Below are 18121 nucleotides of genomic sequence, written 5' to 3' on the forward strand. Positions count from 1 at the left end.
TCGCCTACTTATAATGAATAAAGAGCCTCCAAGGCGTTTTCTCAACAAAAAATGCAGATGCTCAGCTTCTCAGACATCCTCCTAGTTTTTTTTTAAATAGACCAAGAACTTTATTAATTAGAGATAATAGTTACATCGTCCGTAAGAAAAGATACAATTTCATCCATGGGCTCCTCAAAATAGTCCCTTGTCACTAAAACTTTCGCTAGTCTAGCTATTTCATGCGCCACCTCATTTGCTCTCCTATTACAATGCTCAAACCTAGTAAAAGGAAAATCACAAGCCAAAAGATAGCAATCATCAAAAACCTAGCGAAAGGACATCCTCCTAGTTTGTTGTGCCGAAGCCATCCAAAACAACTTGAGCTTAAAAATGTTCATATATTCTATAAATTGAAAATATAATATTAAAAGTACAGGAAAAATAGAAGGAAACAGTAAAAACAGAATTAATGAAAGAAAGAAGGAGAAAAAAAGGAAAACGGGAACCTAATAGGCCGGCGCGGCGCGTGGGCTATCCGGGCCGGTCGGCCGAAGATAACATTTTTTCAGGATATTTTCGCAGTGGACTGCTGGACTGTCCAGCCCAGGAAAGCGCGGCCGACGACTCAGCTGCCAAATCCAGCTCCTCCACACTCTCTCTCTTCCCCGTGCACCGCACCCTATCCTCCCTCTCCCCTCCCACCGCTCCATCTCACTCCGCCGGGGCTACTCCCGCCCCCGACCACCGCACTGCCAAGCCCAGCGGCGCTCCACCACACTGTGCGCCCCGCCATGGCGGCCGCCGCCGCGGCGCTCGCGAGCTCGCCCCTCGTCCACCTCACCGCCGCGGCCCGCCTCCGCCTCCGCCTCCCCAGGCCCAGGCCCTCCGTGGCCTCCTCGCGGTGGGGGTGCCCGCGAGGCGCCTACCTGGTGGACTGGAGGCCCCTGAGGCGGTGCGACCGGATGCGGCGCTTCTCCGTCGACGAGGGCGGCGGAGGCGGGGAGGACGGGGAGAAGCGGGGCGAGGAGGAGGCGGCAGCGCCCGTGGAAGCCAAGGTGGGGGCCGCGGAGGAGCTGGGCTCGGAGCGGAGCCGCTCGGGGAGCTTCTCTTCCTCGTCGTCGCCGTCCTCTGCGGTATGAGGAACTAAGCCATTGGCCATTTCGTGTGCTGAACATAGTTGGACTGAACAGCTTGCTGATTTAGGAGTATTTTTCTAGCCCATTCTGCTGGACTGAGAGATAGAAGTGTGTGCAATTAGAGGCAGGATTGGGTCATTGGATGCACAATTAGTGCTATCATTCATTAACTCATTTTTTTGAAAGGGGAATCGAATTCCTGAATGATCCTTGTGATCAGTGATTATAGATTTATAGTGTAGTGTTAGTATGACTACTATACTAGTGAAGTAATTAATCCCTTAAATCAGATATGTACGACATTTTAGAAAGCATCCAGTGTAGCCAAACTTCTATAACTTGGACCACGATGGCATAGAAGACTATTTAGTTTGATTATATGGATATTGTTAGAGTTGCCACACAAAAAAAAAACTCAGATCATAATACATCTACAGTTGCAGCTACCACCCTAAACCCTAAACCCTGGCCGAATAGTGCTTGCGGCGTTGCCTCGTGGTGCTGGCATGTAACATGCCTGCTGCTATCAAGGCAACCTCGCTCACACTGTTGGCCTGGATGCTGCTTATGCTAAAGGCTTGTGGCCCTATTGGCTGCCTCGACCCGACCCAAAGTTCTCCGAACTGAGAACAACCGGAACAAGTGTTGCCTCTACCTCTCCACAGTTACGTGGTAGGATACGCAACTCTCTGCGCCAATCCTCAGGGAGGATGAGCTATGCCCGCTCAACAGCGACAACCGGCCTGACTGTTGCCTTTGCGTTTCCATGCAAGTGGAAGGGCAAGACGACTCCTGACGCTGGACGTCACCGAGGACATGCTACCTGGTTGATCCTGCCAGTAGTCATATGCTTGTCTCAAAGATTAAGCCATGCATGTGCAAGTATGAAATGGTCATAAAAAGGAAGTAATGGTCAAATTTACATGTTGAGACTACAGTGATATTCAAAACGTCCTATGTTCTTGAGCAGAGGCACTATCTTAATGTTGATATGGCAGACGCGACATTCAGTTGCCAAAAATGAAGGGATGTTGCCACATTGTGCTTGTTCGTGTTTCCAAAGCCTAGCGCTATGATATTTAGTATCCTTCATTGGATACTTAGGTACTCATGTCAGGTTGTTAGATGAAATTCTACCTAAATGATGAATCCCATGCTGTCTCTGCTATACTCACTAATGACTGCATCATATCACTACAGCTATTAGTTCTCTATTCTATTATGACTGCAAGTTCCAAGTAAAGTGAATACCGCCATAGTAGTTTAAACCTGTTAGAACTTACTCACCAAATTTCAGAATTCTTTGAGTAAGCTTGAATAATTTCCTTTTCTTAAGAAATAGAGAAAAACATGATATGTACTCCCGTCGTTCCAACATTTCTTAATAAGGCGTACACCACGACAAGTATTTTGAAACCACGACAAGTATTTGAACTAAAACCACGACAAGTATTTGAAACGGAGGAAGTACTTCTTAATAAGGCGTACACCAACATTTCTTTTCACTTGTAATGCATATTTGTTTATTATGAACATGGCTGATTCTTTTCTCAAACATATTTTATAACATATCCATTTGCTCAGACTCCTGGTGTATCAAGCGAGCCTCCTCTTTTGAGCTTCAGTGTGGATAATATCGATACAGTTAAGTTATTGGAACTCCTAGGGCCAGAAAAGGTTGATCAAGCTGATGTCAAGGCCATCAAGGAAAAGTTTTTTGGCTACACAACATTCTGGTTGACAAGAGAAGAACCTTTTGGTGATCTTGGGGAAGGAGTCCTTTTTGTTGGGAATCTCCGAGGGGACAGAGAAGAAATCTTTGGAAAACTTCAACGGCAGCTACGTGAACTTACAGGTGACAAATACAATCTTTTCATGGTGGAAGAGCCCAATTCAGAAGAGGATGACCCACGCGGGGTGCCACGTGTTAGTTTTGGTTTGCTCAGAAGAGAAGTTTCTGAGCCTGGACCTACTACCCTGTGGCAATACGTTATTTCGCTGTTACTTTTCCTTCTCACTGTGTTCTCCTGTATTGAGCTAGGAATTGCGTCAAAGGTATATCGGCCTAACCCATTATGTGATACCAGAGCTTAATACCCTTCTATGCTATGTTGCTAATTCATTTTGCCTGTGCAGATAAGCAGTCTTCCACCAGACATTGTTTCATATTTCACTGATCCAAATGCTACTGGACCCCCACCTGACATGCAACTTTTACTTCCATTTGTGGAGTCAGCTCTACCAGTGGCTTATGGCGTCTTGGCTATCCAACTATTTCATGTAAATCACATCAAAGTTCTGCTGAGCATTTATTTTTCTTCTGGTCTTTTAGCTCTTGTTTGAGCAATAGTACTCCTTCCGTTTCTTTTTACTCCGCAATAAGATTTGTCTTAAGTCAAACTTCATAAAGGTTGACCAAATTTATATTATAAAATATCAACGTCTACAATAGTAAAGGTATAGAATATGAAATTTAATTCCATGATGCATCTAATGATATTAATTTGGTATTGTGGATGTTGATGTCTTTTCCTATAAACTTGGTCAAACTTTACGAAGTTTGACTTAAGACAAATCTTATATGTGGAGTAAAAAGAAATGGAGGGAGTACATCTCTTGCACCAGTTCAAGCTTTCAAGAAATGCAATGGAAATTATCATTGTTAACCTTTTCTGCAATGCTCCAGTTGGTTACAAAAGACACCCAAAATTCAGTTGTGTTCACGTTTTTTTTGCTGCCATATGAAGTGTGGGCCTAGGGGCAAAGTGCATCTTCTTATTGTATTTCCTTTGTTAGAGTTATTGCTAAACTAGTTCCAGCATTAACATAACATAATTGCTACGAACAGGTTTGTGTAAAGACTCAAATGTTAATAGTTGCTCTATCCTTTTTTTGTTGTTGAGGAATTCCTCTATCCTTTATGACTCGGTACAGTTGGTAGTTTAAAAAATAAAGTATTCGATCGATTAGCTCTGCTCCAAGCTTTTCAACGTTGGCATCAACTAGCAGACAATGGTATCAGCGGATCCTTTAATTAAGTAGTGGTGCATTTAGCGGTTTGAGCTGTTATTCATGAAGCCCCTCTGTTTGTAATTGTTTTGACCTGATCTACCATGTTACATTATGATGCAGGAAGTTGGACACTTTTTGGCAGCATACCCAAAGAATGTGAAACTGGGCATTCCTTTCTTCATTCCGAACTTTACTCTTGGAACTTTTGGTTCAATCACTCAGGTTAGTGTCTTTAATAGTAGAAGAAGTGTTATAATATGTATAAGATTGCATCTGACAGGAATGTATTGTGCTCCTGCTATTTCTTTACTGTATTTCAAATACTTGATCACTAATTTGCTAGTATGCCATGATGACGAAGAGTTGGGTAAAATCTTGAGTTCTTGATAATATATTGCGCTTTATCTGCATTATCTGATTCTCCACCTGTAAGCATGATAGCATTGGAATACGCCTCTTTTTAAGTTTCTTTTACTGCCACCCCCCCCCCCCCCCCCCCCCCCCCCCGGTGTGTGGTGGTAAATAATATTAGATCTGTTGGGAGTTGCTTGAGTAGTTATATATTTTTTTCTACTTCGGGTGTCATCATTCATGGGAGGTACATTCCAGAGTCTAAATCTTAAGGAAACACCTTTTTTGTCCTATTGGTTATTATTATTTTGACATGTCTAATTTATTGAACAATGTTGCAAAAGTCATACGATTGTGCATATTTATCTCCAACCACATGTGGAAGTTTTTCTTATTTTCATCATTCACTTCTGTAGTTCAAATCCATTCTACCAGATCGAAAGACAATGTTTGACGTATCAATGGCTGGTCCTTTGGCTGGAGCTGCACTTTCTTTTTCAATGTTCTCTGTAGGCTTGTGGCTCTCCTCAAATCCTGCTGGGGCAACTGATTTGGTTCAAGTACCCAGCAATCTGTTCCAGGGTTCTTTGTTGCTTGGACTTATTAGCAGAGCAATACTTGGTTACAGGTGACTGATACCTGGAATTTTGGACATTTACTTTCTGACATTTAAACTACTCCCTCTGATCCAAAGTAAGTGCCACAGCTTTGAACTAAGTTTAGTTCAACCTTAGTTCAAAACTGCAACACTTATATGGATTGGAGGGAGTGGTATTTAATTTCGTTAGACTATTCTTTAAGTTTTTATCTGTTCTAGTTTCAGATGTGATAGCTGCACTTTTTCCTTCAGTCCATTGTGTTATCCTGTTATAGCTACCATTTTATAACACTCAGGAAGTGTGTGCTACTTTCCTGATTCTCACTCTTAGCTGCAGTTTTTGAGAAGTGTACCAGATTTAGCTGAAACTCTTCTGGTTTAGGAGGATTTTTCGCTTGATCAATTCAAGTAGAATGTCAATGGTTTTCTTAACTCCCAACTTATATTTGATGAATTATTACGTGTAATGGGATCTTCTATGAGTGTGGATAGTTAAGCATTAAGAATTGTTACAGCTTACGAATCGTGTTAGTACCATGGTTTTGTAGGTGTTGCTTCAGCGTCACTTCAGCACTGATAATGTGCCTTTATGCCATGGGGATGTTCTGTTCTGTGTGGAACAATGGATAGTAGCCCATGTCAGCACGTTCCATTTTCTCTCTAATACATGTGCCGGTTGCTCTGTTCCTATGTTGCCAAGCTGCTGTCTCACCTTACCACCTTGCCTTAAGCGCTTGATAACTAAAACAGGGGTTAGGCACCTAGCTTCCCCTTATACCACTTTAAAAACTATGGTTGGTGATACAACTTCTGATGAATATACTAGTATACCCATCATCCATGATAGAGGTTATTAACTTTGTATACTTTATCAACTGCTCAACTCTGCATTTTGTAGTTTCGATATAAACTCTATGTTTCTATTTTCTAATGAACCTAAATTGATTTTCAGTGCTTTGCATGCTGCTACGGTTTCTATCCACCCTCTTGTGATCGCTGGCTGGTGAAGTATCGTTCATGAATTGCCCGACCTCTTGTAACCAAACAGGTTTTGTTTGTCTTACTGTTCCTGCAAATTCTGCAGGTGTGGTTTGACAACTACTGCCTTCAATATGCTTCCTGTTGGATGTCTTGACGGTGGAAGAGGTTTACAGGTAAAAATTAATACTCCATATTTTTTTTTATGGATGCAACCAAATAATCATGCTGGACCTTATGCATGTACTCCCTTCATCCAGAAATATGTCATTCCATCTCTTTTTGTCCACATATGAAGTCCATGTTTCAATTTCAAAGAGTTCTCCCCTCCGCTCCTCCTATACACCCCATGACCAGTACTCTCATGAATAAATGAATCTCCTTCCAAGTGCTCTTCCTTGGAGAGCATAATTAGTGGGCAGGAGTATGTGCCAGTATCTACTCTTTTTGAGAATGGCTCTCGGTTTCCCTTCATTGACAGTTAATACTGTCTTCAGGACCTTTTTATCATTCACCTCTCTTATAAGAGTTTCTGAGTCGTTTAAGCGTGACTTAGGATGCTATGACTAAACTTAATAAAATGAGAAGTTGTCTTCCATCTTTAGTGGTAGTGAATATCTGCACTTGTGACATGTCCAATCTGTGTGACTTGTATTACCGAGGTGGACAGTAGCATGCAGCCATGAGCTACTGACAAAAGATCATGATCACCCGTCAAAAAAAAAGAGATCATGATCAAGAGGTCAAGAAACTAGTGTATGCAGGAACAAAATCCATTTATTTAGAGATGCCTGTAGCTGTCAGTGATCTGAAAAGTGGAAACAGTGTTAAGCTCTACTTTGTGAATCTTTGAGTGATTGGGGTTTTTGAATGTTTAGAAAAATAAGAATTACAACTTGGTACACTGTTCAACCACTGGCAGGTCCTGTACATCTCCATTGCAGAACAGAGCAAGTGTCTCCTGTCTGTGAAAAATCTTCAGACCTAACATTGATTATTCATTTACAACTTTACTGACAGATATATCCATCAATGGGGGCTTCATTTGCACAGTAACAAGTGATACATTCAACATCTCATTACATTGCCCCTTTTACGCTTTTGTTCATGAGTTATTGAAATTTCCATAGCTTGTTTCATCAATCTGCATTAACCTTACAGTAATTAATATCTGGAACCTCTGGACGTTTTGGTGCTTAACCTTGGACTACCTCAGTCCATCTTGCTCTTGGACGGAGCTAGTAGCTTTGAAATAACATGATTGATTAGCAGCAAAATCCTGAGGTTCCTTTACCAAGTCTGAAGTTCTGTGGTGTGTTCAACAGGGTGCTTTCGGCAAGGATGCTTTATTTGGATTTGGCTTGACGACTTATTCGTTGCTTGGACTTGGAGTGGTACGTCAGTCCATGTTGCTTTCTTTCTCTGACCAACAACTTGCACTTAGCCTTCCCAGCTTTGGCTTCAGAGTCTCCATTGCAGTACAGTTTGTGTTTCTTACCTCTAAAAAGAAGAAGAGAAAATACATTTCCATTAATACTAAACTACATGCAGTATTGTACGTGTAATTGTATGTCATAACATCCTGTTTACCTGACTTTTTTTATTTATTTCTGGGAACTTTTGACCCAAGACTCAAACGATCAAATCGTTCACTTCTAATGTTCTTTTTTTCCCCCTTCTATAGCTTGGGGGGCCGCTATCTCTTCCCTGGGGTCTATACGTGCTACTATGTCAGGTAAACAGGAAAATGGATGACGGTTAGGAGGCACCAGGCAGGAGGATCCATTTGTTTCATACATTAACCCATGCCTGTCTACCTTGTGGTGTATTCCCAGAGAACACCTGAGAAGCCATGCTTGGACGACGTTAGCGACGTCGGCACCTGGAGGAGGGGCGCCCTGATAGCTTCGGTGTTCCTCGTCGTGCTGATCCTCATCCCTCTGTGGGACGAGCTCGCGGAGGACCTAGGCGTGGGCCTTGTGAGCTCGTTCTGAGACACTACGTAGGTGCTCGCCGGTAGGAGCTAGGCCATGTTGCAGGTCAATTTTGCGCCCAAATTTAGCAAAGCGATAGCGAAATTGCTGTAAGTTCATTCACCGGGAGGTGAAATACGAGTTTTTACTCCTGGGGCGCGTGTGTATGCAGAGATTTGCACAGGGACGGGGCACAGCCATTGAATTTTTCCCGTACGGCCGGGGCAGAGGCGCTGCCCCATCCAGGCTGTAGCCATTGTTTGAAATCATTGCCCGGTACTCCGGTTGTACAGTACAGTAATGTGGCGTGAGTTGGCACAGGGAGCGTTGTTTGTTGATGCGCAATGATTGCTTCTCCGGTAGTATCGCCTTGCAGCGGCAAATCATGCGCTTTATTTATGCTGTAGTACGTTCGGAGGAGAATCGCTGCCTGAGTGCCTGTTGATATGCCTTTGACTTCCCTTCTGTTTTGTTATTATATCTCACATTGACGAGCATGCTTGCCTGTTTGGAGACGTCAACTGAATTCATCCTACCAAATCAATACACTGTGGGAGTTTTGCTACATGCAACCGTTCGATTCGAGCTTGGATCTGGGCAAGGAAAGATTCAATGTTTTCAAAGAATCCGTTTTCTACAGAAAAAAAGTCGAAATTCATTGAAACATTTTAATTTGAATTTTTAAAAATGGGAGCATGAAATGGTGGTATCACCAGATACTTCTCCAACAAAAAAAATCAGGCGCCACAGCATGAATGCGTCACTCACAGGCCGAAACAGTTGGTTAATTTGTTACCTTCCCGGCGGTTCCCCCCCTCCCTCGTTTCACCTCTCTCTCTCTCTCTCTCGCTCCACCCACCGCACCCTCCTCCCTCCCTCGTTTCCCCCGCGTGCTGTAGCAGCTGAGCGCCAAGCCACGAAATCCCCAATCCCCTCCCTCCTCCGCCCGCCAACCCTAGCCTCCCACCCTCCCGCATGGACGACGACGACGCCGGGGGCGGGGGCGACGCCTCCCCGCAGCACGAGGGCGGGGGCGGGGCGGTGGTGATCGAGCGCGGGGCGGGGGCGACGGCGCCCGCGCGGGACGCCGCGGCGGCCTCGCCGACGAGCTCGCGCTCCGTGACGGAGACGGTGAACGGGTCGCACCGGTTCGTGATCCAGGGCTACTCCCTCGCCAAGGGCATGGGCGTGGGCAAGCACATCGCCAGCGAGACCTTCGCCGTGGGCGGCTACCAGTGGGCGATCTACTTCTACCCGGACGGGAAGAACCCCGAGGACAACTCCGCCTACGTCTCCGTCTTCATCGCGCTCGCCTCCGAGGGCACCGACGTCCGCGCCCTCTTCGAGCTCACCCTCCAGGACCAGAGCGGCCGGGGCAAGCACAAGGTGCACTCCCACTTCGACCGCGCCCTCGACGCCGGGCCCTACACCCTCAAGTACCGCGGATCCATGTGGTATGCTCATCCAGCCTTACCTTCCCACCGCAATCGCTTTCTCTCGGGGATCACGGCCCTTACGAGGCCTCCTGCTCCCGTTGCCTTGCGATTTGGCCTTCATTTTAAAGCAATTGGTCAGTAGCTACGCCTAATGTATGATGAGCCTCGATCACAACTCATAACTATCTGATGTGATTCTACCGATTTAGGTCTGTTGGCATGGTTCTCGCCTTATTTTGTAGGTAGCCAGGTGCTGATTCTGACACTGCACCAATAACTAGTCGATTACTAATTGGCTACGGTTAGAAGTTATTTTGGTTGTGCTGTGGGCCTGTTTCTCCTTGGGAGTGCACTGATTAGGATTTGGTGTACGAATTAGTGTTAACTACTTGTCCAACCCATTGGACTGCAACCCCAAATTAACCGTGTTTAATTAACTAGTACCACCCTAAATTCCTTGCCAAACACATTATCTGGGAGGACTGTTTTATTTGGATATCCTCTTGTCATGATATTCTCAACACATCCTTCAGCAGAGATATTTACCTGGTTAATGTGTTTGCTTTACATACTTCCATCAGCCTCTGTTTGAACATTTCATATAATTATTTTAATTGATCAACATACTTGTAGATCTACAGTGTCATTTTAGGTGTTAGATCCAATGAATGAGATCAATCAGAAAATTTCTAGTAACTTTAGGTTAAGCTGGGAGCAGCTAGAGAACTTGTAGGTATAGATATAGATATGGCCTACTGTATAAAAGAGTGCGAGATTAGCAACTTTGTGCACACCTGGTAAATTGATTATAAAAGTTTGTGGGAACACACACCTGGTAGATTGATTATAGAAATTTGTGTGAACACGACTGGTCATGTTAATGATTTTTTTAAAAATGCGAAGGGTTTCAAGTAGTAAAAATGTAAATATTTTTTCTGAAATTGGTTTTTAATCTTAATTTCTGTTTTCAGGGGTTATAAAAGGTTTTTTCGACGTACTGCTCTTGAGACATCGGACTTTCTTAAAGACGATTGCTTGAAGATAAATTGTACTGTGGGCGTTGTAACATCAACCATGGAATACTCTAGGCCACATTCTCTAGAGGTTCCGGATTCTGACATAGGCTACCATTTTGGGACGCTTTTGGACTCTCAAGAGGGTGCAGATGTTATTTTTAGTGTAGCAGGAGAGAAGTTTCATGCTCATAAGTTAGTGTTGGCTGCCCGATCTTCTTTTTTTAGATCTGAATTTCTTGATCCTGAATCAGATGAAGAAAACAGTGAAGTCGACACAAGTAACGAAATCAAAGAGATTGTCATCGATGACATGGAGCCAAAAGTATTTCAGGTATGTTTCTTCTATGCTGATCTTATTCTTTGGATTTCGCAGTTTAACAAGCTTGATTTATATCTTATTATCTTATGCAAATACTCTATGTTGTAGGCTGTGCTTCACTTCATGTACAGGGACAATCTTGTTGGTGATGACGAATTGTCTGCATCAAGCTCAGATTGTCCCATCTTTGATACTTTAGCTGGGAAATTGTTGGCTGCAGCAGACAAATATGAGTTGCCAAGGCTAAGAGTGTTATGTGAATCTTACTTGTGCAAACAGATTTCTGTAAAATCTGTGGCAACTACTCTAGCGCTGGCTGATCGGCATCATGCTACAGAGCTCAAGTCCGTCTGCCTAAAATTTGCTGCTGAGAACCTTTCAGGTAATAAGGCTTAACAAGCGATGCAATTCGATGTGCTCGTCCTATGTAGTTATCGGATAATTGCATTTATATTCATATCTGCTTGAGAACTCCTGTCAGTAGTTTCCAGTTTGCGTCCAAAAGGTGGTGTATGAAACAGCATGCTGCCATTTGTTTCCACAAGTATACACCCTTATGCATACTCATGGAAAGGAACAGTGGCCCATATGATGCCTTTGTTTGTAGCAATAGTTAGAACAGAAGATGTACCACTTAGGAATACAGATACATGTATCTTTTTGTGCTGAGGGCACAATGTTAGCCTGATGACGGCAACGTTTTGAATCTCCCATTATGCCAATCAGACAGCAAGCTACAGTAGTTGGCTCAAAGCATTTTAATTTTCATTTGTGTGTCATGCTCTCAATTTGACAATATTTTCATCCGAGACATCCTATAACGTCAGTAATTTAATGTGTACTGCTTTTTTATGGTACTCCCTCCGGTCCTTTTTAGTTCGCATATAAGATTTGACTGAAGTCAAGCCTCGTAAAGTTTGACCAACTTTATAGAAAAAAGTACCAACATTCACAATTTGAAATCAATATCAATAGATGTGTCATGGCTTAAAGTTTCATATTGTATAACTTTAGCATGGCAGATGTTGATATTTTTTCATATAAATACGGTCAAACTTTGTGAAGTTTGACTTCAGAGAATTCTAATATGCAGAGTAAAAAGGACCGGAGGGAGTACTTGTAGACTGCCTTTGCATATGTTTCTACTGTTTGTTTCTTGGTGGTGCCCAAACAAGCGTCCTGAACTGTATAACATTCCAGATGCCCTTATGTATCTGCAGCTGTAATCCGGACCGACGGATTCGATTACCTCAAAGACAACTGCCCGGCGCTACAGTCAGAGATCCTCCGGACAGTAGCCGGGTGCGAGGAGGAATGCAGCAGCGGGGGCAAGAGCCAGAGCGTGTGGGGCCAGATCTCGGATGGCGGCGACACCAGCGGGCGCAGGGTGAGGCCCAGGGTCTAACGCCGCCGCCGCCAGCAAGCACTGACCTGTATGTGTTAGCGAGCAGTCGCTGCTGTATAAATTCGTAACAGTCATTTGATTTTGTGACAGATCTTCTTGTAATAATAATAGCATCCGCTCTGTTGTACTACCTTCTTCGTTCATAACCGTTTTGTTGGATAATTTACCTTCTTTTTTTAAAAGAGAACTTTGCTTCGCTTAACTGTTAATAAGCTTGCCTTTATCAAGCGGAGCCACTACGTCAGGTGATGAGGTGAACAACTGAGACTGGCCACGCTAACTCGGTCTCGCAGAATACTAGTATTTGGATTGTATGATGTTCATAGTATTCTTCTAAAGATTATACAGTATTTCTTAGGAGAATTTCTAATAAACACTCTGGGTCAGATGAATGGTGTTGCCAAAATTCCTTTGGACGGAGGGAGTACTTTTCTGTGTTAGAATTCCATAGTGATTTCAGAATAAGTAGAACTAGTTAAGTCTGAAAAGGCGAAAGATAACATTGTAAGAATCACATTTTTGAACGTAAAGGCTTATCATTATCCTCCCTTCCTTTTTTATACAAATCTGACACATTTGTGCACGCCAACATGAACTAAAACACATACTAGCACAACTCTTCTGAGAATATTTTGAATTAATACATGTGTATAGACAGGCCCTTGTATTTACATTTACAAATGCATCAAGTATTACCTGTAAATGGAATACATTGATGTTGTTAAAAAGCGCTTGGCTGTTTAAGTATTTAATCATTGTTACGATTTACTCCCTCCTTTCTAATTGGGCATGGCTCCAAATCTTAGTCAAATGATAGAACATATAAAAAAGAATATAGTATCAATTGAGACTTGATTAAGTCTCAGTCAGCTGAGATTTAGCAATTCCGTTTCTGATTTATAGGTATCTCTAGCACATATCAGAACAGTTATACCATTAGGAATTATAATATTTCAAATTTCTAATGCTATAATATTTATGATATACTCACATAACTTATAATATGTACGTGTAAGCCTTCTATAACCAGAAAGGAGGTAGTGATATCGTTTAGCACCCTGTTGGCATTTATAGGATGAGATGCTGAAATTCGTTTGACGTCCAAGCACAAGGCAGAACAAAATCAAGACGATCATAGGTGGGCGACTCCACCTTTCAGTAGCAGATGATTCAAAGTAAATAAGTACTTGCTCACATGAATTCAGTACAAACTACACTGACTGAGTAACATACAAAATGTAAGCGCCCACACATCAGACCAAAGCGATTGCGACGACAGAGACTGCGAACTAGGAGCATCTTGCAGCGGCAAACATCCGTATGCTCTGGTTTTGCTCAACCAAATGCGGCACAAAGGAACTCCTTGTAAATGCTCATGAACTTGGCCACGAAAGCTGCAGAAACAGTAGCAAAACATGGGTGCAGACGAGTCAGGGATCAGTTTTTGAGTACCAACTAGGCTAGTGCCGCCACAATGGTAGCCACCCAAAATATTGAAATACAATGTACACAGATCATGAGGTATATATATGCCAGATTAAGGGCATCTCTGATCCGAAGGATTTCCTTAAGAACTGTGGAGGATTGTAAGGAGTTTTTCATATGTTGTTGGTTCAATTTGTAGGATTGTATTCCACTACATTTTGAGGGAAAGTTTCTATTAACTTGTCTCTCTTTGAAACAAGACCTATATTTTTAATAGTGCAACCAAATCTATGGTTTTTACTTATTACGTGGTGCCATCAAATCGTATTGTGAGAAGACATAGCTAGGTCCATTTATGCCGATAATAATCAGATAAGTCAAACTATTGGTACAATACAAATATGCACACGCTAGACCAACAAGAAACCTGACATGTACCTTCCAGATGAAAAATGGCCTTTGACCCAAGTCGCATCTTGTGTTCCTGCCAAAGACATGACACCAGAGCTTAACAAGCAGATTCATCACAAGAATGAAAATAAGCATCAATAAGGAAGAAAATACAAAATTAAGGCCATAGAACTAAGAGGTAGAGCTAGTACTATGTGAAATTAGTGGAGATAGAACATGAAAAGTCTACTGTACTCCTACGTTACAAAGAACATATGAAACTAAATTGGCTGGGAGCTGGGAAAAAATGTTAGCATAACAATTACTCACATAGTGTGCAGCCCAGTGACAAACTTCATGCTTCAAATCAGAGTCTAACTTCTTCATTAACTCGGTTAACAACTTCTGCAATTGTCAAAAACAAGTTTAACTTGCACCCACATTAAAGGTCATCGAAAAATGAAGGTAAAGCAGCAATAGAAGCATTGTGTCACCTTCAAGATGCTTTCAGGTGGGATACAATTCACAAGTAACTCATAGAATTTCTGGCGTACAGAATATAGCCTGAAATATTAATTTTACTATTCAAAGTCAAATCAAAGCGAAACCAGAAAATGTCTTAGATGACTCACTATGTAAGGAAAATTAATAAACAGATATTGTGAAGAACAAAAGTGCGTAACAGATGGTGAACCACCAAAAATAGCAGATGTCGCTTCCATATGGTGTGACACAAGACGAAAATATAACATTCCAAGCAGATGCAGATCCATTACCACGCCTATTAGATTAAATAAGTAAAGTACAAGACATCTCATGACATCAATGCTGGCTGCTGGCCGCATGTAGGTTACGAAATCTCTTCAATTCTGAAGATCTTCCTAATAATTCTACAATGGGTATCCACTGATGGCCGGGAGCCATTATGATGCATGAAAAGAGGGCTCGAGGGAGAACAATAATGTAATAGTATCTTTACAGAAAAAAGGAAAACAACTATGTGGTGACTAAAAATGAAAAATGAAAACATGTAAACAGGAAATGAAAGGAAAAGGCAAACATTAGGGACTGCAGCTCAATAGAAGTTGGAAATGAAACACGACAGACCTTTTAGGGCTTTGTTCACTCAAGATTTCAGTTGCTATTTCAGACACATACTGCTCCCAGTCAAGAGGAGGCGCCACTTGATTTGCTGAAAATGGATATCTGCAATATAGAAACAGAAGAAAAAAACTTAAGGGAAAACCAGATAAATGTAAAAACTAAAGGGCGTAAACAGTGAGATACATGATACAAATATAAAACTAGGGACACAGCACAACCAACATTAACAGAACTGCAGTAACAATTAAAGGTAGCAGTCGGGCTTACTGCTGGACTTTGCATGTCTCAAAAAATAATATTGCTCGCCTCAAGTTGCGGTTTGATTGAGCTGCTATCCGAGCAGCAAATCCAAATGGAAGTTGCAGATTCTCTTTCTTCCCAATGAATTCCAGTACTTGTACAATCTGCAAATGGGCAAGGTTTAGGGGTGCAGTATGCATAACTTCTTCAACTATACATAGAATAATGAGGTTGGAGCACAGTTAAAAATTTCACTACCATTTCCTTGCTGTGAACATGGTACAAATAAACTGATAAAAGCATATATTCAAACCTTACATAGAGCAGTTCAAACAACCCTGGTAAAGTCCCGACTTTACAGATTCAATTCACAACACTTATGAAAATGAATAAAGCTCAATTTACCATAACTGAACTAATTACCAAACTCAGAAGCAAAGGAACCCATGCAAGTTTTGAACACCCTATTAGACATAGTAGCACCGACCATGAAATCAAGCCAAAGATCCACAACTGACACTAGTTGCAGTAAAAATGGCATCAAATATCCATTACTAACCTGATCTTCGGTAGGTGCATTCACTCGCACATTCAAGCAACGGGACCTTACAGCTTCTGTCACCTTTGAGGAGCTATTACAGCATAATATGAGTCTACACGATGCACTGTATTTCTCCATTGTCCTACGGAGGGAATGTTGTGCTTCTCGTGACAGCTTGTCAACTTCATTTAGGACAAGCACTGCAAATATACAAAGTATGTTTAAGTTTATGTTGAATGAGGAATTTGTTTTTAAATAAAGCAAGCATACAGCCTAAGCAAGTGGCATGGTCACTTTGCATAGCATCATCTGTTTATGCACTTGTTGAAATCATCCACTGAAAAGTACTACCTCCGTCCCTTAATATAAGACATTTTTGCAGTTCAATTTGAACTGCAAAAACGTCTTATATTAAGCAACGGAGGTAGTAACGAGTAAATCATCTAGCATTGTATAAGACAACTTCATGCTATATAGAGATGATTCATCATTACAGGATGCAATAGACAATGGTGCCAGGGGAAGAAAAGCTAGTGGCAACTTCTTTGTAAGACAACAATATTTGGAACTAGAGAGTTATAAGAACAAAATCAGAAGAAGTACCAACCTTTAAATGCTCTCTTGCCCTTGGCATCAATCGGCCTACTCTTGGCCATCTCTTTGATAACCTCCTGAACAACATACCTGTCCTGAAAGCCAGCATCGCTGGGGTTCATTTCCACATGGTGGGAACTTGACAACATCGCCAGCTCTAGATCAAATGTCCTCGTCCCGGTCTGTACAAAGGAAATTGCACATCAAACTCTCAGACATATTCATAGCTATCCCAAATTGACAACTTAGGTAATGCCACAGAACACTAATAAGCTATCGACATACAGAGAAATGGCAAATGCTTTGTTTCATATCATGGTGGATCAGTGCTATGCTCACCAATAGCACAAACTGAAAAAGAAAGACTCCCTGTATGCATGACACATGTAGTGACAACCGCATAACTTTTTATTTGCATACTACTTTCTGTCAATTCTTCAATGACACATCGCAACATTGCAATAATAGTGACAATAACAAGGAAAGACAGAGATGGGCTGAAAGAAGGGCCACGACTCACATCGATCTTCCAAGTCTTATTCTCCATCTTCACCTGCAACGGGGCCATCAAAATGCACGAAAATGTCAGCAGAAAAATAAACACCCCGGCCACGGGCAAAAAAAAAAGGTAAAAAAATCTAGATCTTCAAAGATTTATCCTGAAGAGAAGGAACTACCTTCTCCACACCGGCGCCGAACATCTGCTTGATGAGCGCCATGATTAGGGTTTTCTTGCCGGACCCCGGCGGGCCATAGAAGAGCAGGTGCGGGCAGTCCTGCTCCGCCACCTGAACCAAACGGACACCGACAGAACAGATCAGCACACAAGGAGGCGGGGGAGACCCTAGGAGAGTGATTTTAGGAGGGGCGGGTCGCGGGTTCTTACGAATTTCTTGAGGTTCTGCGCGACCTGCTCATGGACGATGACCTTGTCTAGGGTTTTCGGCCGGTGCTTGTCCACCCACAGCATCTTCGCCCCTCTTCCCCCCTTTGGGCCGCCTCGCCGCCGATGAGAGAGATGGGGAGGGAGATGAGGATTTGGAGATTGGATTTGGGAGAGGTGGGGAGGGGAATGGAGGAGACTGGCGGGAACTTGGCAGTGAGGGGGGGATTGAGGGCGGCCTCTCGCGCCAGAGGGGGGAGGAGGGTTTTGGGGCTTCACCGAGCGCTAGGCGCCTATCTGACGCTCAACCCTAGCATACTACTCATACTGCCCAAAATTTAGTGCCCTAATTTGTTTGTGTAAAGTCAAGGGCTCAAATGTTCATGAAAGTGCATCCAAGTCTTATTGATTTCGATATTGGTAACATACATAGTTGAGTGACTAAGTGTTCACCAAGTGCCTATCAGGGTTTTTAGACCCTAATGGAAAGGTTGTCGAGCATCGTCGACCCTTCCCACAATAGATCTAACAACCTCTTTAAATTTCGTTGAGTTATTAGGACATCTCCAAGGCGAACCCGCAAACCGCTCGCATCTGTCTGAACCACGGAATTCATCCAACGCGAGAATGTATCGGTCCGCGGAGCGGTCCGGACGCGATTTCTCCCGCAAATCTGAGACAAGTGAGGGAGGGGGGCTTTGCGGGAGTTCGGATCGATCCCATGCCCGCTTTGACCGC

General features: G+C 42.8%; 3 protein-coding genes across 4 annotated transcripts; 2 read left to right on the top strand and 1 right to left on the bottom strand.

The window, feature by feature from the left end:
- Positions 1–632: 632 nt before the first annotated feature.
- Positions 633–8368, top strand: LOC125510901 (probable zinc metalloprotease EGY1, chloroplastic). Its single transcript, XM_048676190.1, has 10 exons — positions 633–1115; positions 2703–3173; positions 3255–3398; positions 4251–4352; positions 4898–5109; positions 6032–6082; positions 6164–6233; positions 7383–7451; positions 7742–7792; positions 7893–8368. Exons 1-10 carry the CDS (start codon positions 774–776, stop codon positions 8049–8051), a joined length of 1671 nt encoding a protein of 556 aa, XP_048532147.1. The 5' UTR covers positions 633–773; the 3' UTR covers positions 8052–8368.
- Positions 8369–8848: 480 nt separating this feature from the next.
- On the top strand, positions 8849–12336 carry LOC125510902 (BTB/POZ and MATH domain-containing protein 5-like). Of its 2 annotated transcripts, none has more exons than XM_048676192.1 (4): positions 8849–9484; positions 10438–10813; positions 10910–11183; positions 12002–12164. In XM_048676192.1, exons 1-4 carry the CDS (start codon positions 9006–9008, stop codon positions 12025–12027), a joined length of 1155 nt encoding a protein of 384 aa, XP_048532149.1. In that variant the 5' UTR covers positions 8849–9005; the 3' UTR covers positions 12028–12164. The 2 variants fall into 2 exon arrangements, with proteins under 2 accessions (XP_048532149.1, XP_048532148.1); XM_048676191.1 differs by having other exon boundaries at positions 8853–9484; positions 12022–12336.
- A 908-nt stretch (positions 12337–13244) lies between these two features.
- On the bottom strand, positions 13245–17678 carry LOC125510903 (replication factor C subunit 5). The gene is made up of 11 exons (XM_048676193.1): positions 17387–17678; positions 17178–17288; positions 17021–17053; positions 16514–16682; positions 15925–16106; positions 15393–15529; positions 15129–15227; positions 14516–14585; positions 14352–14426; positions 14070–14115; positions 13245–13600 (listed from the first exon to the last, which is right to left on the bottom strand). The coding sequence occupies exons 1-11, from the start codon at positions 17468–17470 to the stop codon at positions 13542–13544; spliced, it is 1065 nt and encodes a 354-aa protein (XP_048532150.1). The 5' UTR covers positions 17471–17678; the 3' UTR covers positions 13245–13541.
- Between the last annotated feature and the right edge of the window lie 443 nt (positions 17679–18121).

The sequence above is a fragment of the Triticum urartu genome, chromosome 5 (assembly GCF_003073215.2).
Source record: "Triticum urartu cultivar G1812 chromosome 5, Tu2.1, whole genome shotgun sequence".
NCBI lineage: Eukaryota > Viridiplantae > Streptophyta > Magnoliopsida > Poales > Poaceae > Triticum > Triticum urartu.